This window comes from Periplaneta americana, chromosome 8 (genome assembly GCF_040183065.1).
Source record: "Periplaneta americana isolate PAMFEO1 chromosome 8, P.americana_PAMFEO1_priV1, whole genome shotgun sequence".
NCBI classification, from domain to species: domain Eukaryota; kingdom Metazoa; phylum Arthropoda; class Insecta; order Blattodea; family Blattidae; genus Periplaneta; species Periplaneta americana.
The window spans coordinates 84,121,036-84,142,070 of record NC_091124.1 but is presented as its reverse complement, the minus strand read 5'-3'; the positions used below and the strand labels follow the sequence as shown (position 1 = coordinate 84,142,070).

The following is a 21,035-nucleotide window of genomic DNA, read 5'->3' as shown; positions in this document are numbered from 1 at the left end:
GGTAACTAAAATTCCTTCCCTTACTGAATGAAGATAGTTGTAAGAGTCCACACCTGTGGAGTAACGGTTAGTACCTCTGGCCGCGAAACCAGGTGGCTCCGGTTCGATTCCCGGTCGGGGCAAGTTACCTGGTTGAAGTTTTTTCTGGAGTTTTCCCTCAACCCAATATGAGCAAATGCTGGGTAACTTTCGGTGTTGGACTCCGGACTCATTTCACCGGCATTATCACCTTCATCTCATTCAGACGCTAAATAATCTAAGATGTTGATAAAGCTTCGTAAAATAACCTACTAAAATAAAAATAGTAGTAAGAGACAAAATACAATAGCCTATATAAAATAGAACTGATTTTATTGCTTTACAATCTATAGGGACATCATTTTATTTTTACTAACATTTTCAATATTAACCTGGCTATACCTCTGGATCAACGCCGTTTGCTACCCCCTTCCACGACAGGAGTTCGATGATACTGGCGTAGAATACAAACAAGTCACTTTACTAGGTATAGAAGGGAAGAAAAGTAGTTCATCCATTTACGTAAACTAGGAAATATCGCGCTTTTGAGTTTGATAATTTTCATTAGGTTTTTGCTTAATCAAAATACAGTACAGTATTAACAATGAGTGTTTTTACTCACGAACTGAGGTGTCCATGTGGAGTATTCATTATACAGTGTATATTATACTGCCTACAGCACATTAGTATACAATATAGAGAATGAAGTTAAATTGAAAAATAATCATAATATGGATATTTAAATACATTTTTAAAATGGTGGCCATTCATTTCGATACAGACTTCAGTTCTTTTGTGCTTATTATCGCACTATAGACTATTGTACCTAATCCCAATTACCAGTTTCGTCTTTCGTACTAGTAACTCATGTTGAAATAATTCTGTACCTACCCTATAAAAGAGTACCTTACGTACTGTAAATTCAATCTTCACTTCTGCCCGATTAGGAAAGATAAAATTACTCAGACATATTGTCTACTGTCCGTCCAAGTGGTTATGTCGTAGGGTCGTAGAAAGGAAGGAAATCACGTGACAGTTAATTACTTAACGAGCCCCTTTTATTTAAGTTATTTTAAACAGTTGTATAATATTGCGTAGACGTCCAATTCCTAACAAAAATTAATGTTCTCAGAAAAGAGCTAAGACAGCCCAGCCACCAGCTCGCGAATAAAAGTTGGTGGGGGAAACCGGGATACGACGTAGTCAAATGGACGACAGTACCTGTGCGAAAATGATTCAATATTGAAAGCTCTTTTGTCACTGGAAAACGCGAACATATTTTTGGAACGTACTGTTTACTATGACCGTAAGGCCACTATGACTGTATATGCGGTCTTGGATCTGTGTGGAGGACGGTTGAACTTCATTAGTAGAAGGGGTGGGAGTGAAGTACATTCAAAAACTCAGGTACAATAAAAATTGAAGTAAAAATAAAATGTCTCTGTACAATCTGTTAATAAGCAATATAATAAATAGGATAATTTTTTAGCTTTATTTTCCATTAGCACTGAAATAATCAGTTAGGCCTATATGCAGCGCTTTCTGTATACTTTTCTCATTAGTACTTCTTATTCATTTGAGGTCTTTCTGCAGAGACTGTGCTTTTTCTACGAGTATATTTGACTCTACATTTTCCATACTGAGAAATACAGCACTGTTAGTCACATGTAGTCCCTCATCCCAACACTCCCTCTCTCATTTACACTGTGGGCTCGCAAAAAAGGGCGTTGCACTTGGCCACGGACTTTCCTTGGGCCCTCGTTCACCCCTCCCATTGTACATGTCGGTTAGGAGCTGTTGTCATCTGGACTTGACCAAGGACTTTCCCTGGGATCCTCATTCACCCCTTCCTACGCAGTGTCTGCATGCTATCAATAAACAATAGCTTAGATAAAGAACAGTTCATGCAGAAATGTTATCTGAAAATATTTTTCTAATGTTGTGTTGCAATGATCTTTTTTTTTTTTTTTTTTTTTTTTTTTTGTAAGTTATACTTCTTAGGTTCACTAAAATCCAAGTTGAGAGTCCACTAAAACCGAATTGTTAAAGTATATTAAGTAATGTATGTGGATAGGGGTCAATGATTTAAATTCGCTATAGAAGAATGTTTACTATAATCGAGTTCATTAAATCCAGAGTTGACTGTATAAAGCAAGTTTTTGCATTGAAGGAGATAAGAGAAAATTATGCAAAATCTTATCAGAATGCTCAGATGTAGTTTGCGACCGTACTAATATCTAAGTTCATAACTTATTAATAGTTTGAAGTTCAGGTCACGATGGAGGAGATAAAGGTTCATTGATAGCGGTAGTGGCGGCTCGTGAACTTGTGGATTGGGAGAGCTGCAGTAGATTTCGGTACATACAAATTTCACTTCTTGATACCATTACTAATAAGAATAGGACAAAAATAAATGCACTACATATCGAAAAACCAAAACTTCCTGACTTAGTTGGGAGATGTCTGTGGGACCATTTGCTAATCCCTAAGAAAAACTAATACCATCGATTTCAGTCTGAATTTCAGATCGGCAGACACTCAACTTACAATCTACCAGTTCATTCTGAATTGTCTTAGAATAACCTTAAACAGTGGCATGTTCCAAATGATTTTTGAGAGGCTCGTTTAGATTACTCACGAACTGTAGCAACCCACGAAACACATCAGGGTTCTTCGAATTGTTTTTTCATCATGTCCCCTAAGGGGAAGTTCATATTGGCCACAAAATTTGATACAATCAATATATTTTTAAAATAATTTCACGATTTTTTCTCACTTCTTGATTATGTTTGAGAATGTTTGTTCTGTTCATTTCACTTAATTGCACAGCAGTATGAGTTGCGTAACATAGCCAATGAAACAACATTTTTCAGGTGAGACTGCGAAGATTCGTGCATTTTACTTTTTAGGGGCAAATGCCCTAAATCTGTCACACTACTCCTAGTCCATGCAGCATCACCACCGAAGAGGAGGCAAGGAAAACAAAATACAGATATTTGTTTGTTCACATCCACGTAACCACAAATGCTTAGCGTAAATTTCATTGTTATACTTCCTTACATACAGTATATGCACTCTTTCGGCTGATGAAGCTTAAGTAAGATTTAAGTCGAGTAACGGACGACCTTTTACTTTCACTTCATTATACAGGGACATCATTTTATTTTTACTTCAACTTTTATTGTACCTGAGTTTTTGAATGTACTTCACTCCCACCCCTTCTCCACACAGAACGAAGGCCGCAGTACTGTGTGATTATAGTACGTTTCAGAAATATGTTCGCGTTCTCCAGTGACGAAAACTACCAATAGTTGAATCATATTTTCACACAGGTACTGTCGTCCGTTTGCCTACGTCGCATCCCGATTTCCCCCACCTGCTTCTGCTCGCTCCACTGTAAAGACTAGTGGCTGGGCTTTCTTAGCTCTTTTCTGAAAACATTAATTTCTGTTAGGAATTAATTGGACGTCTACGTAATGTTATGCAACTGTTTAAAATAACTTAAATAAAAGGGCCTCGTTAAGTAATTAACTATCACGTGATCCCCCCCTTTCTACGAACCTGCGACATAACCACTTGGACGGACAGTAGATAGCATGTCTGAGTAATTTTATCTGTGCGGGTCGGGCAGAAGTGAAGACTGAATTTGCAGTACGTAAGGTACTCTTTTATAGAGTAGGTACAGAATTATTTCAACATGAGTTACTAAGTATGAAGGGCGAAACTGGTAATTGGAATTAGATGGAATAGTCTATAGTGCGATAATAGGCACAAAAGAACTGAAGCCTGTATCGAAATGAACGGCCACCATTTTAAAAAATGTGTTTAAATATCCATATTATGATTATTTTTCATTTTAACTTCATTCTCTATATCGTACGCTAATGTGCTGTAGACTTATAATATACACTGCATAATGAATACGTTCGCATGGATAACTGAGTTCGTGAGTAAAAACACTTATTGTTAATACTGTACTGTATTTTGATTAAATAAAACCTAATGAAAATTATCACACTCAAAATCGCGATATTTCCTACTTTACGTAAATGGATGAACTACTTTTCTTCCCTCCTGTACCTAGTAAAGTGATTTATTTGTATTTTACGCCAGTATCATTGAACTCCAGTCGAGGAATGAGGTAGCAAACGGTGTTTCCGGGTCTCAATCATTAATCGAAAGGTATAGCCAGGTTAATATTAAAAATGTTAGTAAAAATAAAATGATGTCCCTGTATCAATATTCTCCGCAAGGGAAAGTTGAGAAAAATAAAATTAATATTCTGTAATTCACTCACACTCATGCTTGCAAATTTGCACTGCTTAAGTCACGGTATTAAGACGTCACACCAAAGCAACACTCAAATATACCGATGGTCAACAATTTTCTAAAACTGGAAAAGAAGTCTCTTTCGTATTTTACGTGCCGTATCAAAGGAATCTACTCGTGCAATCATTTTGAGTTAAGGTAAATATTAGGTTCTGCTGGAGGCTGGATATATACGTAATAATAAGGTAAAAGAGAATATTAATTTCGTTATATTAACTCGATAAGATTCTACAACAATAAGTATGTGAAAAGAAAATAAAAATTTTGTCATTAAGTTTCAAGGGAATAGAGAATCCATTTGACGCAGCATTACAATAGCGGTGTGGGAGGAGAGGAAAGATCCCTTGTGGCCTGGCTCTGCAAGCACTGCAGCGAGATATGGGTTTTAAACAGCGGCAGTTTCCCTCTGCTTCCCTTCACCTCTCTGCCCCCTGACCATGCAAGACACACTCTCTATGAGCTGACCACCCTGCAGATCCCAGGACGACTTTGAATGCAGTGTCAATTCCAATACAGTCGACGCGCAAAAAGATTATGCATAAGATAATAGTACATATTCCCTGCCAGATGAAATAAAAAGCAATTTACCAATAAAAGCTGTAACAATTCTTCTAAAAATTAAAATAAATATTATTTTTATTTTCCTGTCAAAGCAGGGAGTGCTGCAGCTCTTATGGACCAGCCGTCCCTGGATAGCGGACTGTTGGACGGAGGTGGGGGAACAGGCTAGCCAGGGCTTGTTTACTTTTCCCGGTCTGGTTGAAGGTTTCGTACTTACTAGCACTAAAGCTGGGACAGTTGTGTGTGTCTGCGTGAAGTCATTGCGATGTCGAAAACGAAATTCGATTGGAACAAATTTTTAAATATACATTATTAAATTCCTTCCACACACACACACACACACACACACACACACACACACACACACACACACTTGCAGAAGAATTAAGTAATTTTCTTTGAAATGGCAAAATGCGTCACAACTGCTGAAAAAAAAAAACACTGTCTTAATTTTGGACTAAAATCTATATTTACATGATTTTGAAGTGTACCGATATTTATAGTATATTAGAAATTATACCGTATAAATCCAAATTAGAAATAGAAGATAGTTAAAATATATAATTAAATTAGTATTAATAGGGGAGAGTTGGCTGAAATAAGGTACTTAACGCGAAATAGCTAATATCTTCGAGACCACTGAGAGCAATAAGAAACAATTATTGTTTATGAGTCCCTTAAGGAATGTATTTTAATAAGTGATTTGGAAATGTGCTCTGTATTACAATGCTTATAAGGAAAATAATGTTTGTACATAAATATAGAACTAAAAATATGAATTCTCTGCGTTTGTCTGAACCAAAATGTAAAACCAATGCAGCTTTTTATCATAGCATGAGTCAAGGTCCCAGACTATTAAACAAATTTTATTCCAATATTATTTTGACCACGAATCCTCTCCAAATTAATAAAAAAATAAAAAGATTTATATTGGATTTATAGTTTGGGTTTAAACATATTAAACACTATTTAATATCTGTTCACTCTCAATTTTAATTTTATTTTTGTCTGTATTGGAATCCCCTCCTGAGGACGAGTCTTACTCATTCACGATTGGGCTAGTTTATCATTCTTTGTATTTATTAACTTGTATTCATTTCAATCTTACTAGCAATAAAAATAAATAAATAAATAACATTGTGCAAGTGTCCCGTTTTGCCAAAGTGGCTACATAAAACGGGACAGTTATATAAATCTATTAAAATTGTTGTAATATTAATAAATAAGTCACAAAAATTGCACACAAAACATGAGTGTGAACAAACCAAATTACTTCCATGACATTTTTTACATTATATTGCTATTAATTATTATAAATATTGTAATTATTCAAATTGAGAAATGTTCATTTACAAAAATCGCATATGAATTCGTCACAATCTTCTGGATCTATGCCACTGCATTCCTCGTGAGTTCACTCTTGACATTAGGCACACCGGATTCATCCCTCGGATTTTGAGTTTGAATAGAGGTCGTTACAATAAATACATGCCTCAGCTTTGTCCTTGTTTTCCGTCTCCTCAGAGCTGTTTTAGGGATCGGTGGACCTAACATTTCTTGAATTGCTTTTCCATTTTTTGTTTTCCACAGAAAACTTATTGCCACACTTAGGCCTACTGCCGATTTCTTAGAGTTTAATTTCTTTACCATTTTTCTTGCCCTTGCTTCCATAGCTACTGCAAGCTCATTCTTGTCAGGTGAAGAGATCAATATTGCTGCCTCGCCTCGTCTTTTATCATTATTTGTTGGTCCTACCTTATACCGAGTTTGGAGAATTTTTATAATAACAAGGCACTATCCCGTTTTGGCCAACCGTGTGGTATCTCATTTGGTTAGACCACGCGTTGAAATTTAAAATATGAAGCACCGATAGTTACGAAGAAAGATATCGAATTTAACTGAACTACAATTGAAGATTAATAACTATAGAATTATTTCAAACACTTACTTATTGACTGTTGAAGTTAAAAATACCTCGTTATGAACACCTTAAAATGAAGGAAATATTTTAGGAAACACGGGGTTGGGTTTTCTAAATTCTGATTCACACAAAACACATAGGATGGAATTCTCATCAAGTAACAGCTGCCCAATGAAGTTCCTGCGTATAGGAAGGGAATGCATACCTTATTTGAGAGGTGGCACCATTTTCCTACTAAATAAATATGGTATCCTGTTTTGCCGTACCATCTGTTTTAGCCAACTCTCCCCTATATTATTTTATGCTCTACCATGCCGAAATGTAGTAATTATACACCTGGTAGCAGTCCTTTAATACACGTCATTAAAGTACACCTACTCATTACAGTTCAGGTGTTCCGCCAATGACAAGTCAGCTTCGTACCGTTATATCGATTATTCTCGGATATGCAATCGAAAGACAATTAGCGAAAAGTCACGGAGGCTGGAAATCCAATACTGTCGCAGAAGGTTATGTTCTGTTATAATAATTAGCGTTAATTGTAAATAATATTCAAATAAATTCAATTTTTCATCTCGTTTTTCAATTCTAAATCAATTTCCAGGTTATAACAGAGTAATCTTCATCTTATTCTCTGCCAAGGTCAATGACATTCGGCCTCGGAAAAAATCAATACTTTCGCGTCTGCGCACATCTCACAATTCAGGTCAGTTAGCACATAACCATAAGAAGACCTGATTTTAAATAATTTCAAGTTAGAAATATGGTCGAGCATAAAAAGTCGTATGAAACTTGCCTATAATGGTAATTAAGACGCTCGTATGAAAATTATGAAACTCGCTTGCGCTCGTTTTATAAACAATCATACTTGCGTCTTAATTACTACCATTATAGGCTCGTTGCATAATGTACTAGTATTTAACGTGTCGTATATTTTAAACAAGTACCTTGTTAATTTGTGATACCAGTACTTCATTTTACTTCAATTGATGCTTAGTTTACTCTATTGTAACCTACAAGACTTTCATTTTGACTTCTTACTAATATTAAATTCTTACTAAGTAGAATACTTCACTTATTTTTATTTTAAATATAGTACTGTATTTATTATATTTGTTTCTTGGTAACGAGTTTTAACCATACAGGGGTTAGGTTTGTATTAAATAAAACATATTGTTTTCTAAATATTTTACCTAAATATAGTTTCTTTTATAGTAATCTAATTAGTTTCAGACAAGTCTATTTCTTTGACCTATGTTTTATAATAATTACAGTTTTTGTGTTGCCTCTTTTCTTATTTTGTAATTTATGTAGGCCTTCAGTTACAAATGGTATGTGTTCTGCTATTCTAATAATAATAATAATAATAATAATAATAATAATTATTATTATTATTATTATTATTATTATTATTATTATTATTATTATTGTCATCATTAAAATTGTTACAAAGTGCCTTTGTAAATAGTATTGCCCACTATAACTGTTTACAGGCCTAAGAATAATATTACATTTGTACACCCTAGAGACGATAATGCGATGTATTCCAACCAACGTAATATTTACTTTTGTCCTTCAGGCGAACATTTAATTTTTTCCTTGCTTGGCCTATATTGCTCCATCCATCTAACATGATGTATATATGAGGAGAGGGACTACCTTGCCAGCTGCTATGTAAACACTGTATTATTGTGTACGTATTAACTTCAGAGTAAATGTGCCTCAACTTGGAACTCTACTTATTAATACCGGTACTGAATTATTGTGTTATAAGAAATAGTCTTCAACTTACCAGTAATAAATACTGCCTTGCCTTCAATATTACGTACAAAGTTCTTTGGCATGAAGTTCCATAGCAAGTTGAAAACATGGCCAGCGAGAACAAATGAAGTAAGAGTCAAAACGAAATTCAAAATTAGAGTTGACCAAATGAACACACGGAAAAAAATTAACAGTGCACCGAATACAAACACCTTCTTCTTTATGTTGTCCAGGAGATACATCTTCTACATATATTTGAGGTCTGCAAGAAAAGAAATGTACGATACACTATAGTTGCAGGGTTGCATAACCTGAAAATATCAATAATCTAGGTAATTTGAGTCTGTAAATCAGTTGTTTACCTTTGTCTGAGAAATAAATTGAGTCACACCCATTTTAATCCTTGAAGTAAATTGAGTCCCGGATTCTTAACGGAGTGTAGTAAATTGAGTACATCACCTGCTCAATGTAATTGTATTTAATATTAATTATTTAAAGCGAACGGCTGATTTTTTATTAGTTACTTGAGATTAGTTGCTTTGGTTCTGTAATGTCTGACTCCAAACTACAAACCAAGGAACTCAGAAAAAAAGACAATTTTAAAATACTTCTTTTGTCTCCTATTTTTAAGTCCAGATGGCGTAGATGACTGATCCGTTGAAGATTTGATGGCTAAAGACTGGTCCACAATAAGCCGGGAACGGAAACGACAACGAGAACAAGAACGGAAATATTGTTAAAATAAATGTATTTAGATGTGAACATTCACAATTGACGAGAAGCTTGCCGGAACCCGGGAACGGTAACGTGAAAATTAATTGTAATTAATTATAGTTATTCAGTGACATATATGTGTTGAAAGAGTGTAATTCAGAATAAAGAACAGTAATGTTAATGTTACTCTAATTAGAACCACAACCACTAACTTTAGTTATTTTTACTAAATATTCGTCCTATAATGTGCTGTGCAAGTATAATTACGTCTCCCACTAAAAACTGCATGAAAATACCGCCCTGTCGAAACACCTGCAGTTCACATAGAGCCTATATTCTGTTTGAAAACACTCGATTGTTATATGTCGATGAATGTTTTATTGTCTAGAGAATATAATATTTTTGTTACTGTAATCGTAGTACAAACACGTAAACACAGACTTTAGTTTTAATCAGCCTGATCTATTCTAGAAAATAGCCTGGAACGTGAACTTGTTGCTTCTCTGTTTGTCTGTGATGGATTTTTTTTACATTCCTATAATGTACAGTAGTGGCAAAAAAAACCGCACCGACCCTTGTAGCTGATTTCAGAGCCTTGTTCACTCCAGAGCACGATAGATTGGTAACTAAGACTTTCGTGGTTCGAATCCTGCCTGGGAAGGAAACTTTTTTTTGTTCCTTATAAATTCATGTTCTGGGAATAATAAATTAATTAAGTAGTAAAATATCGCTGCAATCGAAAAGTATTGGGGATAAATTTGAATAAGGAACAAGAAAAAGTTTCCTTCCCAGGCAGGATTCGAACCACCAAAGTCTTAGTTGCCAGTCTATAGTGCTCTGGAGTGAACAAGGCTCTGAAATCAGCTGCAAAACCGGACCGGTTTTATTTGCCAGTACTGTACAAAGTAATAATTAAAAAGTGTTACATCTCTTAAACTAAATCATGTTGACCGCACAACATTCTTACCATAAACTTGAATTAAAATTCAGAATGACAAGGTCTAAATTTGTGCATAAATTTTCATCCTCCGTTTCTCCATTGTACTCTTCATATGCCTTCAATAATGCAATAATTATGCAAACTAATGAATTGTGTTATTGTTTTTACTGTTAGCGATTTATTTTTAATCGTGGTGTATATAGAATTATATAAACAATTATTTACGAGTTATTGGGTTAATGCGAAAGTTCTTGAAGTTTTTCTTTTTTTCACTGTGACAAATTTTTTTTGGAGATGAATAGAAGATAGAAATTAAGTATTAATATCATCTCCTACATTATTTGTAACTCTATATCATCGCTGGAGTAGTTTTTCCATTCCGCATATGAAGAAATCTACTGGTTTGCAGATAAAGTCACTTTTATGATTCTGTAGAAATCACCTTATATATACTGCATTTGTGTGCCTCGTTTTATCGTGACAACGCTTTTTAGTTCTTTTAGCACTCTGATTATTATATTATTTATGTATTTGTTATATTAAGAATTTTAGATAATGGCGCAAATAGCCATAGTAGCTGACGCGCCCTTCTTAAACCCTACTACTACTGCATATAAAGAAGTCGTCAAACCAAGTTTGTAAAGCAGGGATGTCGAACACCGCTCTCGAGCTGTGAACTGCAGAGCCTTCATTGCTTCCTTACAGTGCAACGGTTCAACACAGGTAGCAGACAGAATGGACAAATGATCGTAAACAAAAGCGAAACTACTAATGCGGTGGCTGGTACTTCGTTAACTTTTATACATATTACTAATTGATTAGGAGCTCATTTTAGATTTGCATTCGATAAACTTTGATGAACAAAGAATGTAGGCCTTGATGAGGATGATGCTAATAATAATAATAATAATAATAATAATAATAATAATAATAATAATAATAACGACAACAGCGTTTTACCTAGTAGGTCATTCCATGAATGATGTTCGTTAGTGACGGAAATAAATAGTAATAATAATAATAATAATAATAATAATAATAATAATAATAATAATAATAATAACAATGTTAATATAATGTTTAAAATACCAACTTTGTTTGTATGTCTTGTAGCAGTGCAACTAAGTTCAGAAACATAAACTGTTTTTGTATATAACATTAATTAATTTTAGTGTGATTAAGGTAATATATCAATGGAATGAACCTACGGTATAATTGAATAATTTACTCACCTTTTGATTTATATTCAATTTTTTCCTCTTTGCTACTTGAGATTGTTTCTTGTCCACAAGTTTGTCAATTTCGGGCTCTGTCTCCGAAGAACACAGACGTAGCACTGACACTAAATGTCTGTCACTAATATTAGTTCTTGTGACTGTTTTATTGTTATTTAACTTTGAGAAAAACTGTTCACAAATGTACGTCAACCCAAACATTGCCATTACACGACGCGCCGATTGGTGAAGATTAGGAAATATAGTTTCTGACAACGAAGTATACAATTTCAGACCTACGTTTCCTGAATTGCGTAATGGTGTGTTGTCTTGCAAGTCGAATATTTCTAACTTAAATCATTATCGACATCTAGAGGCTGAATTTCGAAAGGATTGTTGAAGAGTTTCCATTCATGATTCATAGACTCAACTTCTTCAAACCTGATGCTGAATTCATTGAGAAGATCCTCTAACAGTGCTTTATACTTTTGTAGCAAATGCTTACAATTATCATTAAAGACAAAACATACAAAATGATGCAATTCCTCCTTATCAATTAGGTTAATCCACATTTTAAACTTGTCCATGAAAGCCTTCAGGTAATCTATCATGTTAATTATGAGTCTGTCCCTACCTTGTAAGTTTTATTAAGAAAATTGAGGTACAAAGTCAAATCCGTCAAAATGGCCAAATCATAAATCCAGTCCTCACTCGATAGTTCTGGAATTGGCAAATTTTGAGTTTCTAGGAATGTCTTCATTTCACTACGAAGATGGAAGAACCTTTCCAGCATATTATCACGACTAAGGCAATTGACTTTGCAGTAATAGGATACATCCGAATAATCAGAATTAATATCATCAAGAAATTGTCGGAACTGTCGATGACGTAAAGCATGTGAACGAATAAGGTTCACTGTTCTCACAACTATCGTCATAACATTGTTCAAAGTGATAGACTGTGCACATAGATTTTCACGATGAATAAGGCAATGAATTATCACTAGCCTGCGAATTTAAACTTTGTGTTTGTTGCCTAAAGTAAATAATGTGATTTTATATAATGTCGATGTGCTGAACCCGAATTTTCAATCCGTTTACTTGTTTGCAAAATCATTTTAAATGTATTGTATCATTACGTGAATTTCATCACAAACTTTTTCATTTCACTTTCTTATTTCAAATGTAAAAGCAATATTTAAAAGACACAACTTGCTGCAATTATGTGTATGGTTGTTAATATATGTCACTAGAGTGTTTTTGCATTGTTTTGTTTTGTTTACTTCACTATTGGATGTGTAAATTAACACAATGTATCATACAAAAAATTACACCACTTGCTTCTTAGTTGAGAAAGTCCTCCTGCTCTTATTTCTCTTATGTTTGTCTTCAGGTAATTTCAGGAGCGGCTTTCGAAGAGGGGCTGCGGAGCTGCAGCACCCCCAGACATTTGTGAATCTTGTCTCATTTTATGTTGTGAAATACATTTATTATACAGTCTCTATTTAGCGGCTCGAATTTTTTTAAATCTCGCTCTCATTGACATGCACGCAATCGTTAGTGAAGTCACTTTCTCCCCTAGTGCTGCCAGAGCGAAGCCAGAGACAAGGACTATGGGTGAAGCCACTTCCTCCCCTGAAGCTGCCAGTCTCTTCTCGGATGCTTTGCGCGTTAGTTTTGCCCCTCCCTCTGCTGCCCCTGACCATGAATCCAGAGTCACCAGGCGCTGCAAAATTTGCAGCAACTTGTCAGTTGCGCGCAGTTTTAAATACATTTTCTTTAATGTTGTGAGTACAAGAAGTGTAACAATTTTTAATTCTGTACAATATTTACAGTCTATTCACTTCAGAACCTTAACAGTTCAGGAGAAATGTGAAATTAAGTGCCAATCAGTTGAATCTCATAACGGAAAGAGCCGCTAAACAAAATAGAAAGGCTGGCATATTTTTTGCTGACTTATCCAGTATCCCTGCTTTCTTCTCTTGATATCCACTCAGTCTGTATTAGATTAATGTGTTTTAAAGACAATTCCATCAGCTGGGGCAACAAGATGGAGTTTTAAAATAAGAACAGTAAATGTTGTTCATGAGAAGAAGGAGCCATTGCTAGAATGTTTTCAAACCATAATGGAATCCGAAACATCTAACAACATCACAATAAAGGAGGCAAGCGCCCTGGTGCGTGCTCTTGAAGGTCCTGAATTCAATTTCTGGCTCAGATTTTTTCATTTATTGATGTATCATGTAGATATATTATACAACCAACTACAACATCGCCAGTTAGATATTTCTAAGGTCCAAATCTGCATATAAAACATTAAATTGTGGTTTATTTAACGACACTCACAACTGCAGGGGTTATATCAGCGTCGCCGGTGTCCCGGAATCTTGTCTCGCAGGATTCTTTGAAATGTCAGTAAATCTACTGACATGAGCCTTTCTCATTTAAACACACTTAAATGCCATCGACCTGGGCCGGGATCGAACCCAGAACGACTATGCTACCGAGGCCGACTCCGCATATCAAGCTTTGTTAATGCCATACAGACAATACGGAACAGTGCACAGTTGAACGGCGAGATCTGTGAAAATGAAAACTCTAAAAAGTGTCCTAAGCTAACACCCGATTCCAATTCATAGATCACCTGATATTATCTTCTCTTCTGTGTCAAGAAAAATTTGAATGCTACAAAAGCTCATTTCCTGAAAATGACGTAAATGTATGTGTGAAGCTTTTTTTAATGTTCGATAAAGACAAACTAAAACCGTAACTCACTGTGTTGTATCAGAGACAAGAATTCAGAAATATCAGTGACGCAGTCAAGCTCTTGCAGTTTCTTCTATCTGAGAACTTGCAGGCCTCATTTTCAGAAGTTGTGGTACTACTACGCATAGCTATCACCATACCAATGACAACTTCCGAACCAGAACGTTGCTTTTCGTGTTTGAAAAGAGTGAAATCCTATCTTAGAAATACGATGAGAGAAGAGAGACTGACCGCATTAGCTATGTTTTCCATTGTAAAGACTATGTTAAACGACATCGGATTTTAATAAGAAGTTGATTCAAAAGTCCGCAACCTACAAGACAAGGCGCATGGAACTAATCTTTAAATAAGATAATTTGCATGGTTTATTTTTATATGCAGCCCCCCTGAATTCAATACCCACGAGCCGCCACTGGGTATTTTACACTTTAACATCCAACAATAATGAGCAAGCACACTGATGCTCGATCGTCCCTGGTACCTCCTTTCGAACTCCTACAGATCCTTGTGAAATCGTTCACCTTGCTCTTCTTTAAAAAATCCTAGATTTTCGGAGAAATAATCTAGGTGAGAAAACAGAAAATTAATTTTGATACTCATGTTACAACAAAGTTCCTTGTATGCTTCAAGCATGTTAGCCACAATGTTTCGGCAATTAAGATCATTGTTCTTACCAAGAAATTTTAAAACAAATTCACAGAAAGATATCCATGCTGCTTTCTCCTTTTCATCCAGACATCTGGAAATGCTGAATCAGACATCTGTTTTCTTATGTCAGGACCATTAAATATATCTTCTTTTAATTTGCTTCAGATAGTAGTGGAAATTTCTCACATATGTACTTGAAACAGTCTCCTTACTTATTTAAAGCCTTTACAATCTGTTTCATTAAGCCAAGCTTAATGTGAAGAGGTGGCAGCACAACTTTAGAAGGACTCACAGGGCTTTGGCGCACAACATTCTTAGAACCGACTTTCAGATTTCGTCGAGGTGACCAGTCTTTCACAGTCCAGTGATCAACTCGTGCCCTACTATCCCACAGACAAAGAATGCATGGAAATTTGGTAAAACCAGATTGTTGACCCAGCATTATAGTAAGAACTTTGAAATCATCACAAACGTGCCAGTTGTGTTCAATGTAGTTCAGTCGCAATAACAACAGTTGCAAATTTGTACATGAGTCTTTGAGGATCACTGAATAGGCAACGGGCACTGAACCAAAAATGTTTCTGTTATGAAGGAGGACACTCTTTACACTTCGCTTGAAAGCATCAATGAACAGTCTCTATTCACTTAGGTCATAGTTTGGAAGTCCAAGTTTTAGCATAAATTCTTTCACATTACTGCAATATACAAGATGATCATCTTCGGAGAAAAAGGATTGAAAACCTATTTCGCGTTGTCGGTACCAATAGAATGATGTTTCTGGGCACAACAGAAATTTTTCTTGGAGTCTAGAACCTCACAACTCAGCTAACTCTTTAGGGAGGGCAAGATCCCTCACTAAGACATTTAATTCACTCTGGTTAAAACACCAACGTTCTGCAGCACCAGACATTGGTAGATAGTCACTGTCACTGTCACTCGTCACATTTTCCCTCTCTTCTATATCAGACTCGAATGGAAACTGTTCAAGATTTTCTGGTCGCACAGGGATTGGTACATCACGCCCATGGGACACAGGTAAAATGGCTGACCGAACAACTGGATACTTTTTATTTTTAGAATTGTATCCCTTCACATCACACGAACAGAAGTAGCAGTCATTATTATGGTTCGACTGCTGTCTCCAAACCATAGGTACTCCAAAAGATAGCGACGGTCTTCTGCCGTTGATCCAATGACTAAGTTCTTCAGTGCATACTCTACATACTTTTGTGGTGCTCAAGCTTTACTTTGGTCTCCAAGTTTGATTCCAAAATAGGCATGATATGGCTTTCTCACAAAACCCGCAATATTACGCCTCTGCTTAGGCAATGTGTATATCTTACATCAGTTATATAACAAAAATGGTCTGGATTATTTACACTTCCTCGATGCGTCATGGTAAATACTTTCTTACTGAACTAAAAACTCTCAACAATCTACTCCACAATAAAGCTTCAAAAACTGATTTCGTTTCGTTTCCAGATGAAACACAGATTATTGAAATGTGAGAGGAACTAGACGAGTTGAGTTGAGTCTCTCACCAAGGAATAGTTGACATTTCTATCTCCCACAAATAAAGATAATGGCAAGGCTGAACGTTATTTCACCGTAACTTCCTTATACGCTTGTACTCTCTATCTGCTAAGAAACATCTGTTGTCCTTGGTTTTCAATATAAACACCTTAAAAATATGTTAAATACATTTGGTTTTCATATCCTAACATACTAAAACTACATAATGTTAAAGTATTATAGTTTAAACAATTACGCTATAAATTGTCGTAATATATTATAAGAAAATTAAAATAACAAAAAAAAAAATGGTACGTGATAGGAACTTTCTGGCTTTGAATTTGATTTCAGCGTGCTAAACATACCCTAAAAACATTCAAACTTTTTCATCGCAGACCAGTGTTATCTTAATCTTGTCTGCATCGAGTCCTTATTGAGTTAAGAATTTTCGTACTCTTCCCACAAATCCTGTTTCCTGCGCCATATGTTGTTATGCACACTAAGTTTTTCCATGGAAGTTGAAATTTGTTCATAGTTTTTGTTACAGATTCAAAAATATTTTGTCCTCGAGTTCGATCCTTTAGTGAAACGACATCTAAGAGATCTTCATGAACATTAAAATCTCAATCTACATCCCTCATGAATATAGCTAGCTGCGTCATATCTTTGCGGTCGGTACTTTCATGAAGAGCTAGTGAGTAACAAGTAAAAGTTTTCATTCTTGCTATCAGTTGTCCCTCCAAGTTATCTCCCATTTCTGAAATACGCTCTGCAACAACATTACGGGACAAACTTAAAGATTGAAAAGCAGTAATGTATTCTGGACATATCTCTTATGCAACAGCTGTGAGACATTCTTTCACAAATTCTCCGCCAGTAAATGGCTTTGAAGCCGTTGTAATTTTTTCACAAATTTTGTAACTAGCACGAATCAAGCTTGTTCTACTAACACCCGATGATGATAATGATGAAAGGTTTTCCGAATTTAATCTTGTTTAATTCCTCTACAGTCTTTTCACGAGCGGAACCGAATAACTTTTCTGGTCCATAAGCTTCAGCCTGTGTTGAATTAAAATGCTTTATAATATTATAATGGCTAATGTATCAAAGTTCCTTCCTACATATTAAGAAATGTGCCTTTCCGTCCTTCAAGATAAAGAAATACTTATCTATCCAGTCACTATTGAAACGTCGTTCCATATCCATACCAGCCGCCAGAGTTAATAAACACAATCCGTACAGAACACTGCAACGGCGAGCTCAGCTATGGTAGGAAACAGTAGGCCTACCTACTCATTTCACAGCTTGAGAGCGCTGTTCGACATCCCTGTTGTAAAGCATCTTCATTATCAAATGAGTTTCATTGAAGATTGTTGGATAGAGAACAGAAAACGTGGAAATCTGAGGGTGCAAGATCGGAAGAATATGGGGGACGTGGAATCATCTCCCATCCAAGTTTCTGGATAGCTGCTTTCGTTATATTAACGGAATGAGGACGTGCATTATCGTGTTGCAGCAGCACTTGATTCAGTTTTCCCGGTCGCTTTTCTTCAATGGCGGCCGCTAGGCGTCTGATTTGTTGGCAGTAAATGTCAGCAGTTATGGTTACATTCCTGGAAAGCAATTCGTAGTACACAACGCCTTCTTTATCCCACCAGAGACATAACATCATCTGTGGGTGGACACTGACTTAAGTAAGGGTTGTTGTGTGTTAAAAGGACAACCATTTTCTTGCATTTTTTTTATGGTGTTCTCTCCGTAAACGGCAGAAATGTTTCGTGCCGTCTCCGCTACCTTTGCTCTTCTATTAAACTCGAACTCGTTTTTTTTCACTTGATACTCCATCTTCTTTAGTTCACAAACAGCACATACTTTCTTCAGATCCACAAAATTCAAGGCGTATTTACGAGCACAATACTCCAAACAATGAATGACAAACGATGAACAATCTCTTAACAACGCAGTGTTGTAATGACGAACAAAAAATGCTACGAAATTATGCACCATCCTAATACATACAAAAGATAATTATTTAATAAATTATAAGCATATTACCTCTGTTGATTTTCTGATTACGAATGTAAAATTACTGATATACCGTTGTAGTCCTCACACATGCGTTTGTAGGATCACAGTGAAGAACTGTGTGGACCTCGCGTGAACAGCAGTATAAAAGACTCCGACGGGAAGGAAATATTAAATCTTACGTAGTCCAGCTGAAAAGATTACCGGTTTCATTCCCCTCTGTTAAGGTTAGTTGATTTCGTAATCTCGAAGGAAACGGCTCACGACATTCTTGTGAATTGCCAGGAGCGAACTGATTGCGTAATTCCCCCATACGGATTACTGTTATTCCGTAACGATGTCAGCTGACTTATAGAAGCGAAATTTTAATTTTAAATTAAATGGACCAACCAATGGTTCCCAAACTGAGAGGCGCTCAACCTAGTGGGGTGTAGAACATTTTTAGGAGGGCGTGCCATGGAGGAGCTTAGGAAACTTGGAAAAAAAAGGAATGTATTGAATGTTTTGTTATATACCACCATGGCGGCTTAATGGGCTTATAATCCATGGGACTTGAGTTCAAATCCCGTTCCACAAGTCTGTAGTCCTGCCAATATGGTTTTTTTTTTTTCCGGTTGCTTGGGTTCCCCTGTGACATACCAACAATTCTCTGTCACCAGTATGTTTTTCAAGGTGCGTGATGTATAAAATTGAGTTCGTTAAGGGGAGACATAACCTTTAAGTACTTTTACTTACTGAAAAATTATTGAAATAATTTCAACTGAATTATTCAGTACTTTTTCTCAGCAATAAATAAATCTGTAACTTTGGCATTTTAATTCCGAGTATAGAGTAACAAGGGGTAAAAATCTGCATGGGGTAAAGATCCTATCCTAAATGTTTCGGTTTCCACAATTCACACATGGCTGCATTGTTGAGGTATTGTCTGTCATCTAAGAAGTTATGTTTTTACAAAGTTTGGTGTTTCTCCGTCTAATGCACTGAAAATAGTGAGGTATTTTGAATTTTACACTATTCTGCTATAATATTGGACCTGCATATTAGTAGTAATCGACGTTAATATATTAATAGCAGCGCCTTTCTTTGTTCGTGGTTTATTTCGTTGTCTGTAACGAGCAATACGCTTAGTTCGTAATTTCACAATTTCTTATCTGAATGGCTGTACTTGCTTGAGTTCTTTAGCCTGCCGTATAAGACAAAGATCCGCTTGATAAATGGAGCAATGATCCGAATGCTGGACTTTATATTTAATTTTCAACTTCGGAATATGTATTATATGTCTTTCTCGTGTTAAAATCCTATCGTACCTGGGTAACATGTTTCGACCTGTTATGGGTCTTCTTCAAAACTGGTTGTTGCTGCTCTTGGCGCCTTTTGTTTTTTTTCCTGTGGGTATGTTTGTGTAGTGTAATGTGGAGTCAAAGAGTGTGTGTGTGTTCTGAAATTCGGTTGTGAGTTGAGAATTTCATTTGGAGGTGTTTTTGGTGTTTGTATATTTCATATTGTTCTAGTGTGTTTAGTTTCTGGCTTTCTAGTTGGATGTGTAGAATTTCCATGTCTGTGTTGATGCTTCTGTAGGTGTAGTTAGCATTTGTGACGTGTTCTTCGTATGTGGATGTGTTTTGTAATTTTGTTATGGCTGTGATGTGTTCTTTGTAACGTGTTTCAAATGATCTGCCTGTCTGTCCTATGTAGAAGTTGTTGCAGATGTTACATTTGAGTTTGTATACGCCTGTGTGGTCGTATTTATTTGTGTTGTTTGTGTGTTGAGATATTTTTGTAGAGTATTATTTGTTCTGTATGCGATGTTGTAATTTAATTTCTTGAATGAGGTTGCAATCTTGTCTGTGTTTTTGTTTTCGTATGTTAGTGTGATGTATTTTTTGTGTTCTTGTGTTTGTGTTGTATTATTATGTTTTTGTGACTACGTTTTGTCTTTCGTATTATGTTGTCTATACCCATTTGCAGTGTGAATACATACATACATACATACACACATACATACATACATACATACATACATACATACATACATACATACATACATACATACATACATACATACATACATACATACATACATACATACATACATACATACATACATGGTAAATCGGCAAAAATCAACTGGGGGCTTAACACCGATGTACTAAGAATTATTTACAAAGGGGCAATTGTACCTTTGATTTCATATGGGGCACCGATGTGGATAGAAGCAATGAACAAGTCACACAACTCAGCTAAAATAAAGAGAGTACAGAGATTAATAAACATAAAAATGGCGAGAGCCTACCGAACAGTATCTCACGAAGCACTGTGTATCTTAACTAAGGCTACACCTATCTTAATAGAGATTCACAAGATCGCTAGCTGTTATACATTTAAAACTGGACATCGATTTCAAGGATATGAGATAGATACAGCACTGCATTACACCAATGGCCGCATCCTGCAGATATAGTTGAATTCAACGACAAGCAAGAAGGTATGAACTACACAGTAGAAGTCTTTACAGACGGAAGCAAAAGTAATTCTGAAGTGGGGTCGGGAATTGCTATCTTTATAGACCAAGAGCTCGCACATCAAATGCAATTCAAATTACATAGCCAATGTTCGAACAACCAAGC

At 35.8% G+C, this 21,035-nt stretch overlaps 1 protein-coding gene and 1 long non-coding RNA gene across 2 annotated transcripts in view; one reads left to right on the top strand and one right to left on the bottom strand.

Annotated features, from left to right (window-relative positions):
- LOC138704833 (short-chain dehydrogenase/reductase family 9C member 7-like) overlaps nt 1-18,735 on the bottom strand; it is a 91,890-nt gene extending 73,155 nt beyond the window's left edge. Inside the window, exons 1-2 of the mRNA XM_069833139.1 lie at nt 18,439-18,735; nt 8,622-8,852 (exon numbers count right to left, since the gene is read on the bottom strand). Coding sequence (XP_069689240.1) covers nt 8,622-8,832 — 211 coding nt within the window. The 5' untranslated portion in view covers nt 8,833-8,852; nt 18,439-18,735. The remainder of the gene's footprint in view (nt 1-8,621; nt 8,853-18,438) is intronic.
- The window catches only part of LOC138704835 (uncharacterized), a 412,725-nt gene that overhangs the window by 85,854 nt on the left and 305,836 nt on the right, over nt 1-21,035 (top strand). The window lies entirely within an intron of this gene.